The following is an 11947-nucleotide window of genomic DNA, read 5'->3' as shown; positions in this document are numbered from 1 at the left end:
AAAATAAATATTTCAACAAACAATTAATACTTAATCAGTTTTTTTTAGAACTTTGTACTTGTTCAAACAAGTTTGTTGGAGTTTGTCGCATGTTGTCTGCACATTTTACATACTGCAATATGGATTTTGTTGACCAGTGTGTAGTTTTTGTGCCCAGATTAAAATGGTCTTACGTTCAGTAACACAACATTTGTTCTTCATTGTTCTCTCCTGCAACTTCACCAGATGTTGGATTTGGTCAAAGTGTCATCTTGCTGGGAATAAATCATGTTAATGGAAGTTTCTTTGGGGAAATAAAGGCCAATTAATTTATTCGTGGTACACCTTTTAAATAAATATTTAAGTCAGAAGTCTGAGGTCTAAGTGAAGTTATTGGTGTTAAAATTCAAGTCAAGTCACAAGTCGTCATTTTTTGAAGTTGAGTCAAAAGTCATCCTATTTGTGACTAATAAGTAATTGTTCAGGACATTATTGCATGTTACATAATTGGTGAAATGGGCCCCAGGTTCCTCAAAAAGCATTGTCCCTAACATTCATAAAAAGGATACTGCATGTGGAAGGTGCAAACACAAACATTAAAATACCATTTTAAACAATAAATGAATCACAGCAGTCTGACACATCCTAAAATGAAACTGTCTTTATTAAGTAACTTTAATATCAGAAAAATAAAACTCTTAAATTCTCTTTACAGCAAATATATATCAGTGCTTTGGCCGCAATAACTTAAAAGGCCGTTATAAAATATAGTCTGCTTTTAAACTCCTGACTCAATTTGAAGAATTTATATGCCATAAGACTCCCCCTACATATACATAACAAAATTGTAGTAAAATTAGCAAATACTTTGAACTGTTGGTACATCTTAACAATATATGTATTATTTATATATAGATAATCTAAGATACATTTTACAGTATACCTTTCTTAATTTGGTGGCGTACAGACATGACAGGCAGCTTGAATCCTTGGCCTTTTTACAGTTGCAGTGTGACTTTTACATTGGCGGTACATTATGAAGACATGCTCGTGATGCACATTCCATTTTCCACTAGGTTAAACGGCAGCTATCAATACTATTATCATCAATACTGTAAACTAAGAACTAGACTACAAGCAGATAGCATCAACACCCTTCTCCTGCAACATTTCTGGGTTTCCAACTCTTCATTCACTTAATCACTCAGAAAAAAAGTTAAAAAAAAAAATTTTTTAAAAATCTTATTGTAAACATTTTAATATAGATATATTTATGTATATATGAAATGTAACAAAATAAAAATAAGTTCTGTATATTTATCAGTCATTAACAGTAATATCATAATACATACACAAAAATGTCAATAGATTCATATTAATAATCTGAGGGCCGACAGTGTATTGCATTCCCTCAGAGAGAGTAAGAGAGCAAAAAGATCAACCCTTCGTAGAGCCAAGAGAAGTGAAATAAAAAGGACGGAGAGAAGACCCGAGGGGACAGAAGCAGATGGGTTTTTTGCACTTTTGGGACTCATTCGGTTCCATTTCCTCGAGAAAGCTCAATCATCCCCGAAAGACGATATTTAATAAACAGATCTAAGCAATAGAATAACTCCCAAATACTGTTTTCAGCTGGAATGCTAGACGGACTGCGGTCCAATGTCCACAGAGTAAAGCAACAGTATTGACCTTATGTAGTGTCAGCACAGTCCAAGATGAAACCATTCCAGCCGCTTTCCCTTCAAAATGTCCGTCAACTCATTCAATCCTGTAAAACAAAGTCTGGAGACACTGGTGTTTAAAGCTAAAGGATTTGAGATGATTTCCACCAATTTGTACCTTTTCTTAAATTTTCAGGTGGAGGACTGGACAGATGCACATGATGAAGGGGGAAAGCAAAGGTCAGACTGTTTGTTTGTTTCTTTTTTTTTTTGAGTCCAAACTTGTCAATAGTGTGATAAGATATGGCTGTGCTCAGTAGGGCACAGGACAAAAACAAATGATGAGACTCCACAGAGAAGCGTGTGCCTTTGAAACATCTCGTCAATACGTAAGAGCAGGTAATGAAGGTTAACCCCGACTGAAATGTAGTAAAAAGAGAAGAGTGTGTCTACAAGTTTATGCTCAAGGTGTTTGGAGCTCTGTAATGAAAACCCGAGGAGTTTAATATATCTGGTGCTTCCTCAAGTAAACATACTGAGACGCATTTTTGCATAGGCCTGGTAGACAAGACATGGGTGGCCACCGTCTAAATTTTGCATCCCAATTTTGCCGACCGTGTCCCAACTCTAAATGGCTGTGATGAGCGTCCACAGGGTGGAGCAGTTCAGGTGAAAGAATGGCTGTTGGGGATTTGTTTCAGATTACAGCTGTTTTCATAGTAGTTATTAAAAAAACAAACAGCTTTTTGGCTCCCAGGCGAGGTTTCCCCATTAAATTATACCATTTACAAAAGTGGCTGCAATACAGGGGAGGAGGAATGTTTCCATAGGTACAAGCTGTGCACATCTTTCTGAAAACCAGCACATGGTTTCCCCAAACAACAATGCAATTAAGAAACAAACAAAAAGGCTTAAAATTATGGAACAAAAAAAATGGGAGTGTTTGGCGCTAAAAAAAAAAGATAAAGCAATAGGTGGCAATACTAAGGCTCAACAAAAATAGGAAGCAAAAGAAAGCATCCCTGCAATATAATACCTTTGTTCCACCGAGATGCTTTTAAGAAATTGAACTTCGACAAATACATTAAGACCGGGGTTCAGTCAGCGTGTGTTCATTTGAGCCCAGATCTGGATTTGTAGATAGTGTTGTCAGTTAATTACAGGCTTTCCAAAAAGGCCACGTTTGTTTTAAGACAGAGCAACACTGTGCGTCCGCTGAACCAGTTGTCTCTTTTTGTGTAGTCAGAACAGAATTAGGCACAAGTTTACCGTAAACAGTTTTTTTTTTAAAGTAGAAATGGAAAGCAATGTGGCGATACTGAAGTGGTGTAACATCCTGGTACTTTACAAAAAAGGCGTACCCACAGACTCTGGTCTGGGAAAGAAAGAAACCTGAAGCAACAAGAGGTTGCTCACTTTGTGGGACAATAAAGTTAATCTTAATTTTTCACAGAGGCCATTTTTACATGCCACAGTAGCAACAACACAGGTGTAAATAATAAAAGTAATGATGGCTGAATTCTAATTAGCTGCTTTGATTTCAGGATCCTTGTGCAGGGCTGTGCCAGTTAGGTTAGACAATTGGAAAAAATGTTTTCCAGGCCTGGAAACAGTTTGAAATTAATGTATTTTTTTGGAAAAGTTTTGAATATACATTCTTAAGGCTATTGTCAAAATATGTTCCCCAAATATGTCTGACATTACACAAAACACCTTCCCTGTATTACTTATTTAACGCTGCGCTGTCGGACCGTTGAAATGGTCCTAGTAGATACACATTGGGGTATGCAGCTAGTTTGTGGTGGAATGCGTAATGACTGAGTTAAGTCAGTGAGCACTCACAGTCTGCTTATCCGCAAATGCCAAGGAAGCGCGTGTTTAATTATGTATGGCTCTAAAATGAGAAATGTAATACTTGGCTCAAGAGAGGCGGACGAAAGCCACGCTGCATGTCAGCTGTTCACCTAAACATTTGATGTTGACAGCAGGGGGGAAGCAGATCTGGTCACCCGTGCTAAAGGGAAAAATATTAAGACAACCAAAAGGCTGCTGCACAGATCTAACGTCTGCGCATATTTCCCGGCTGATCAGATAACGTTACTGTGTCTACCAGCACAGCGAGCATCAGTAGAGCTACAAGCCAATCTGAACTCAACCAATCCGTTCCTGCATACAATGATCGGCCCACCTACTTTAACCTACTGAAATAAAGTCACGGAAATGGGATTATATTGTATAGAAAAGTTATGGAAAAGCAGAAACCCTGCTTGTATCCTGCATGCTTGCTCACTGTCACTCACACTGGAGCACTTGACAAGAACAGAGCCGTCATTAGTATCATTAGAAACACCTGCGCTTTTCCTACAGTAACAAGTCAAAGCGTCTGCTGTGAGAGGCTTACTGGAGTGTGACATCTTCACAGTGACCACTTTGACACACTTGGTTAAAAAAAACCCTTTGTGGGTGTTTATGCACTTGTATCAATATGTTCTCAAACTCGGCGATACCCAAATTCTGATTTATGATCTGGAGCATGTAAACATCATATACTGTTTAAAGTTGCACCTTGCGGGCCTGACGTAAGCAATTTACGGTATCCAGTTTACCACGGTAGGCATTTAAATTCTGTGGGAACCAGGAGAATACTATTAGTTTATACATATTCATATGTGGGACTCACTAAATGTAAACTTGCTCACTTCTGCTATTTTACTTAGTTTGCCGTGAGCACAATAAATGAGAGGCAAAGGGGCGATTTTCAGCACATAAAAACTATAGCAGCGAATGATTTAAAAAAAAAACGGGCAAAAGTTTTGAGATGTAGACAAAATATAACTTTGACCCAAAAGCCAAAATTATGTATCTAATAGAATTCAAAGTACATTTAAACAAGTTGATAAAATACAGGAAAACTGATAACTAGATGTGTCAGGGCGAAGAAAATCAAAATCATGATGAGCAAAAAAAAAATATATATATATATATATCCCACCCCACCCAATGCTACACAGAGGGTTCCCAACCCTCCCATTGATCAAATCAATCAATCATAGAAGAAGACTTCACAATAGCAGGCACATGAACGGGCTGAACACCCTCACCCATGCCCTAAATACAGATCATTCCTAGTCACCTATTCTCCCTCACCTTTGTCAATCAAACACCAGCTTGGACAAAACAGGGGTGAGGACAAACTTAGACACTGATTGGGGGTCAGTTTTGTAATTTCCCCACACGTTATGAATTTGAAGTGTTGGGGAGGCTGATCCCTCATCAGCCATCAAAGTAAATAGATTAAAATCACATGTTACGGAGCTGAATGGCCTGTGTGACCGGGGACAGGCACACAGGACAAACAGCGTCTGGACCCTGGCATATATGGGTGGCACAATCTAGACAGAAGAGGTTATGGCCGCAGGGAACCAAGGCAGCGATCACCTGGTTATCCATACAGTGGATGCATATCTCCTGTCCTCTTCCTGCTGATCCGAGCCCCGGTCGATAGGAGAGGGAGGATTCGGGAGGGGAGGAGGAGGAGGCGGTGCTTTCGCTGGAGGAGGAGAAGGCGGAGCTGTAAGAGGGGAACCTGTGGGCATCGAGGGTCCCGGCTGAGCCAAAAGGCCCTCGGTGAACTCGCTGGGCCTGAGGGTGCTCCAAGGCATCTGTCCCAGAGAAGGTCGGAGAGAGTCGGGGCGTCCCAGGCTGACTTGTCTAGAGAGATCAATAACAACAGTTATTAATGACTTGAACATATAGTGTGTTTCTTAAATTTCTTAATGAGTTTTTCTGGGCTGCTAGTGTCACTGCACAGACTTTGCCCTTGGTCTTTCTTTGCAACATCCTAGGATGATAAATGAAGCCAACACAGAGGTGCCAAAAACTGCAGTTCCTCAAATGACCACCCTGAATGACCCCCATGTTACAATGCCCATTTTTACAGCAGAATAAACACGGTTTCAGCTTGTGTTGTTTCTCACCTCCAATGTTTTCAGAAACATGTTTGAGCCTACCATTTAACTGTAATGGAAGATCCCTGGACGCCATTGTTTCACTAAGGCCAGTCCACATTTTGTCGCCCACCAGTGGGAGTGTCTGGTAAGGCGTAATGCTTTCTGGAATTTGTTGGTTTTCTACTTCTTGAGTAAAAGAATCTTTTTGCTCAGTTTTCCCGGTCATGTAGCACCAATTTCAAAAGTATTTGCGTCTTTCTGCTGCAGAGACAGCCTAGTTTTATATGAGGACTCGTTATTTCGGTGAAATACTTCTATTAATTCTGCACAGGAGGCCATGAACTGCTACAACTGCTGAATTTCACCTACCTGAGACTGACGAGCATCAAAGGCCTGGGGGTGTTGGTGGTCCACAAAGGGGCTCCAGATTTGTGGCTGTGCAGAAGCGTGCGGGGCATGGGCAGTTGAGATGGTTAACGGGTCAAATCCTGAGGAGGAGGCACCGCTTCCCAGGCTGACCAGCTCCTCAGACCCTATAGGAAGAAGGCTCTCACCAAACCAGAAACTTGTACTGCCGCCAGTACTGTTGTTGTTGTTGTTTGCATTAGCGTTAAACTGACAGGTCGGGCTGAAATCTGCCATCCGGTTACCGTTACCGTACACAGAATCAGCTGAGCTGGAGCCGCTGCCCAGAGAACTGGAGCTGTCGTTGCGGTAGGTGGAAGACATCCTGACACCACTGTTAATATTGCTATTGATTCGCTGAGTACCGTTGATGCTCACTGGCAGCAAGCCACCACCACCACTCGGTGATGATGCACCGGCATGAAGCCACCCGGCCTCCCCCAACCCAACTGGTGGTGCAGAGTGCTCAAAGCTGACATCTGTCCCGTTGAATTGAAAGTCATTGTTGTCCACACCAGGAGCCTCAATGCCTCCACAGGTTCCTGTGCGGAGGGCGATGTGCGCCTCTATCTCATCCCTCGCCCGGTCCACGTTCTCTGGCATCCCGGTGACCTCGAACACCGGCTCTTTGTCACGACTTGGCGTCACAATGTAGGTGTGGGTCTGTTGCTGAATACGTTTGATGGTGGCCCCTGAAAGATATGACCAGACCAAGACCCTTGTACTTCAAAATATGACACTTGGTTAAAAAAACTGCTCTGGTCACATGGCTGCATGTATGTCAAGAGTGCACCATTAAATTTAGTTTCACGCATGACATGTGTGACCATTCCTAAGAAATATACAACTGAGAGCGAGCAACTGATATGCCGAGAATAGAAAACAACAGTTTTGTGTCGAGAAGAAAATTATGTTAATGTTGTTGAAAATGATGTTAACAGTGTTGAATACATTAGCTGGAGAACAGCTCTCTGTGTCTCTCATTATTCCCTCCTAACTACAGTGTGACCCGAGTGTGTCAAGTTGACAAATTGGCCCAAGCAGAATAATACTTAAGACTGCACAGTCACATTAAGAGCATTATGTATTTTCAGGAAAGTTAAGGCTTCCCCTTTAAAGTCAGATTCAAATCATCAGTTGGAGACCCCCCTCAGTTGACTGAGATTGATTCAAGTCACTTTGTTTTGTTAATTGCTGGTCAGTGTCCTGTGCAGTGCACTTCTGGGGATGTTTTGGTCTCCAGATTTTGGAGCGGAGTGAGCACTCTTCCCTTTCTCACTACTCTTTGGTACAGGCAACTGCAAATACACAGGCAGCGACACAGAGAGTAGAGCTCTGCACCGTGAGGCTCTCAGAAAACATCATCTCCTCTCTTCTCCTGAGATGTGGTGAATTTGCAGCTCACAGAAACTTAATACGATAAACTCTCTGGCTTTTGTTTGATGTCTGGTGTCGACAAAATTGTTGTTGCACACGGCACAACAAAAAAAGACAAATCGTCAAACATTCATATTGACCAGCCAAATCTGACTCGAGTGGCATAATTCTGAGTCGGGTACAGTCCTACAGTAACTACACTTGGTTTTTTTTTCTGACAACAATTTCTGACATTGAAACTGGAAAAACACGGCTGTGCAGTAATTATAGGGCTGAAGTGCGGGCCGTCCTGGTGACTCAGCATGCTAAAACACATAGCATCTAACCACAACACTAAGACTTTCAGGCGTGTGTAGCAACTTTTCAAATGCCTATACTATATATTTGAAAAACACTGAACAATCTGAGAGCAAATTCACAAAACGAATGTGCAAGTAACAGACATGTTTTATGTTAATGCTTGTAAACCCCAAATATTGAATATTAAAAGTCCACGCTGCCTCTTGGTTTGTGCATGTTGTATAGCATTTCCTCACCATTTCCATATTTGTTGTCATTTTGACGGGTTATCTCACCCTCTCCAGCCTAATGGCACATGGTTGAGAACCGCTGCACTTCAATTTACAAATCAACCCCAGGACTTTCTGACACTGAGGCGCTAATGTCAACAGGGCAAGGGGTTAAAGACTCTGTGATAGCAAAAGTAGAGCTGAGCACAATTATGTAACTATATATAATATAATCTATATAATAGTTATTTAATTTATGTAACTTTTCCAAAGCTGTCAGAAGCTGAGGACAAAACATGAGATAATTCACAATTTCCTTTAAATGCTCAGAAAATGTCTTATGGAGAGTATTCTCTATTACAGCAACGTGCTCCATTTATTATTTCGGAATCAAGCAGTGTAGTACTTTCATAATACAAATTAAATGTGAATAATAAGTAAACTCATTTAAAATATACTAATTTCTTGTAAATATTTGTATCTCTCCTACCATTCTATAAAAAAAATCTAAAAACTTCACACACCTGTCCATACCAGTGTAAACTATTGTTGTACAAGCTTGTTTTTTCTCATTCACACTAAAAATCCCAATCAAAGCAGTTACCAAAGCTAAAATCTTTCAGACTCCTGTTACAACATGAAGTACAGCAGCTGTAAAAAAATAAATAAATAAATAAATAAATAAAAATTAGAAAAACAGGATGAATGACTCACCTTTGGGACCCACAACCAGCCCAACAACACGATATGGTACCCGCACCTGTTGGGTTGAAATGACACAGGGTAACTATACACATTTTAAATGGCAGACCTAACATAACATAAAACACAGAGAGGCTCCTTTATAGACAAATGCCCCTGGATGGTGACGTACTCAACACTGTATTATAATGACTGCACATAATGTGATTTACTGCATGAGAATGTCTGTTTTAGGGATCAAGTTATTTACTTATTTTTTGCCCCAGATCCAGTCCAGGCCATTTGATATTGAGTATCTGCTGATACCGAGTCCCAATCCGCTACTTGCATTTACCTGGATAATACAGCTGCACAATGCATTTCCAAGTACTTTAAACGTATTAAAATTAATCTAGTGTTTATGCTTGAGAGTTCTGCAATGTAACAAGAAATAAATGTCTGCATTCAAACAGTTCCTAGGTTTTGTTTTTTTTTTACAAAATAAAGTAAACAAATTAAAAAAATATCCTCTGAAATTATTCTCAAATCCACTTAGTGTAGCATTGTAGTAAAAGTACAGAACACTATAAAAAAGTAATATATCATAATTCTCCTTCAAAGCAGTGTTACAACTGAACCTTGACAGATTTTTATTTGTGATGACTGGGAATGTTACAGTTCCGCTATTACAGCATAAAACCAGTTCACTAAAAATGAATAAAAAAATTGTGTAACAGCTTCAAGTTGAATGTGAAAGTAAATCAGTCTCTGCTTATTAGAGTGGCAACATTACAATAAAAGTTGAATATCTGCTGCAAATCCTGATATCTGTTTACGACACCTGTGTGATGGTGGACGTAAACCAAGGGTCGGGGGCGGCACATGCTCACAAATAAACAAACAAAACCAAACAAACAAACCAATCTTTATCAACTGAAAATGCATTGATTGGACCTACTACCAATCCTTTTGAGCCAATCAGGACATTCCTAGTCTCATTCGTGTCTTTGACAGTGAACAAAACTATGACTCATAACCTAATTTGCTGACCTGAATGGTCGTCTGTCCAGGTAGAGAGGGGGTTCCTGGACCGGTTACAGCAGTCAGAGGCCCTGTCTTGTTCCGGGAGGCTCTGATGAGGGAGAAATGCTCGGCTGCAGACAGGATCTCCCGCTTAGCCATGGCCACATCTTCTTTGCGTCCCGTCACAACAAAGACAGGCTGCTCCCCCCTCACCGGTGTCTTAATGTAGGTGTTGGTCTTGGCTCGCAGTGCCTTAATCTTACAGCCTGTGAGGGGCAAGTTAAAGAGAGCAAAGGAAAGGCATATTGGACCATTTCTGATTCACTTTTTAAAATATACCACATTACATCACACATCATATTATTCTTAGATGATGAACTATTAAAAAATTATAGCACAGGCAATTTCAGTTTCCAATCACCAATGCCATCTAAAAGTTGCATATCTAATAAATTAAATATTCCTTTCAGCTGTGGTGGAGAGTCCAACATCATTACCAGAGCCATTTCCTGTTGTTGTCAACACTGCAGTCTGTGTGCACCCTCCCCCAACTCGTCTCAAAGACGACATAATGACACTCTCCCTACCCTACCATAGAGCTATGTAAAGTTTATGTAAAAGACCAAATTAAGGCGCTGGATATCTAAGAAAAGCTGGTCGTGTTTAGCTGAACTCAGAAGTCTCGGTTATGTCACGGAGCTAACTACATCCTGCAGCTGATGTGGCAAAGCAATGGTGACCAGCACACTGCTCTTCATGCTCTCCTCCGAGACAAAGCCCAGCCTGGTTTAGCACGACCAGGCACGGCTGAGGACAGACTCACTGTCTGCAGAGCACAGACGAAACATCCATCATACCGACAAACTGTCAAAGCAAGAAAACACAGGGGAATCTGGTGATTTATAAAACTTGTGATGCAAAGTTTTGTTGAGGGTGGGCGAGTGTGGTGTTGACCCAGTTAGGAGGAGTGCTAAGCTAGCTGGTTTCAAGCTAACTGTTGTGCCTGAAAAAGCTAAGTGACAATTTAATTAAATTACAGGTCGTTTTTAATATTTCATCTATACAAAGCTAGACAGATGTCCCACGTAAAAAAATGTAACTTATAAAAATGGTCGCTAGTGATGTAAAATAGCGCGGAGTTGCTGGTGTTAGTGCTGCTGAAAACAATAAGTTACTAGCTAACTTTAGCTAGTTAACTAACGTTAGTTCCCACTTCAGACAAAATTAATTTAGCGACATGTTCACTCCTGAATGTGTTTTTTTTCTTTTTATACAACCACAATTATTCAATCAATTAACTATATAAGTCTGACCCGTTTCATTGCTGTGTATATCTTATTTTTCTGACTTTACTGCTGCCTGAACTATCTTCCTACCAAGTTTCGTCCTAACTCCCAATAGCGAATTAACATCAGCTAATCGATCCAGCCAAAAACATCCGAGAGACAACAAAGACTCACCCTGTCTGCCCACAATCTCCGCGACGTGCTCGGAGCTCGGCACCGCCACACACTCGGTTGTGTTGACGCTCTTTCGCCGAGCCAACAGCGAAGACTCGGCCTCGTAGCCCGACTCCCCGTACACGCCGGGCGGTAGCATCGCCATGCTGCCGGCCGATGGCAGGGCGCTGCCGCCGACTCCAGTATCATCCCGCTCGTCTCCGTTGTACAACAACACCGTCTCGATGTGCGGCGGCTCCATCCCGGACGGCATCACGGAGCCCCCCGGCCCCGATGGGAGGTGTTGGTGGCGGTGGGCCTGCGCTAGCAGCGAGGAGGAGTCGGCTACAACTTCTGGCTCCTCGTCCTCGGGCGCTGCCGTTTTGTTCGCTTCATCTCCCGAGGGCGGTCGGTGCAGAGGCAGGGGCTTCAAGTCTAGGACCGTACCGAGGAGGCTGAAATGAGAAACCGGGGGCAGCTGGTGGTGGCGGTGAAAAGAGATGTTCTCGTCTACTTGTTCGGGGGTCTGGCTCTGGGTGCCGTGGTGCTCCTCAAGGCCCATACCGGCGAAAGCGTGCACTAGCGGCGGTGGGACCTCGGACTCGTCGTCGGCCTCCAGCAAAGACGTGCTGCTCGGCATGATGCAAAACTTTGTGTAATATTATCGTTAAACGGGAAGCGATACGAATAGTTAATCAAATTTGTTTTGGTTTGGAAAAACATAAAAAGCGACCAGCGCCTGTTGGTTGAAATGTGTGTCTTTTGTTTTGTCTCTCCAGCTTTCCATGCAGCCCTCCCTCCCTACACTGTAATCTCGTGTCGCTGGTTCACGCGAGACTTTGTTTATGGGTCAGACGTGTATTCACAACTGTCAGAAGGACGCATCCAGCGCGCATCTTACAGGGGCGTTGTGTCCTGAGAAT

At 41.9% G+C, this 11947-nt stretch overlaps 1 protein-coding gene across 1 annotated transcript; it reads right to left on the bottom strand.

Annotated features, from left to right (window-relative positions):
- Nucleotides 1-625: 625 nt before the first annotated feature.
- LOC121944188 (RNA-binding protein MEX3B-like) lies at nt 626-11815 on the bottom strand. Its single transcript, XM_042487898.2, has 5 exons — nt 11046-11815; nt 9613-9851; nt 8596-8641; nt 5960-6687; nt 626-5351 (listed from the first exon to the last, which is right to left on the bottom strand). The coding sequence occupies exons 1-5, from the start codon at nt 11662-11664 to the stop codon at nt 4941-4943; spliced, it is 2043 nt and encodes a 680-aa protein (XP_042343832.2). The 5' UTR covers nt 11665-11815; the 3' UTR covers nt 626-4940.
- Between the last annotated feature and the right edge of the window lie 132 nt (nt 11816-11947).

This window comes from Plectropomus leopardus, chromosome 4 (assembly GCF_026936395.1).
Source record: "Plectropomus leopardus strain MGB_pleo_1.0 chromosome 4, ASM2693639v1, whole genome shotgun sequence".
Taxonomy (NCBI): Eukaryota; Metazoa; Chordata; class Actinopteri; order Perciformes; family Serranidae; genus Plectropomus; species Plectropomus leopardus.
This window is presented reverse-complemented; position numbering and strand designations above follow the sequence as displayed.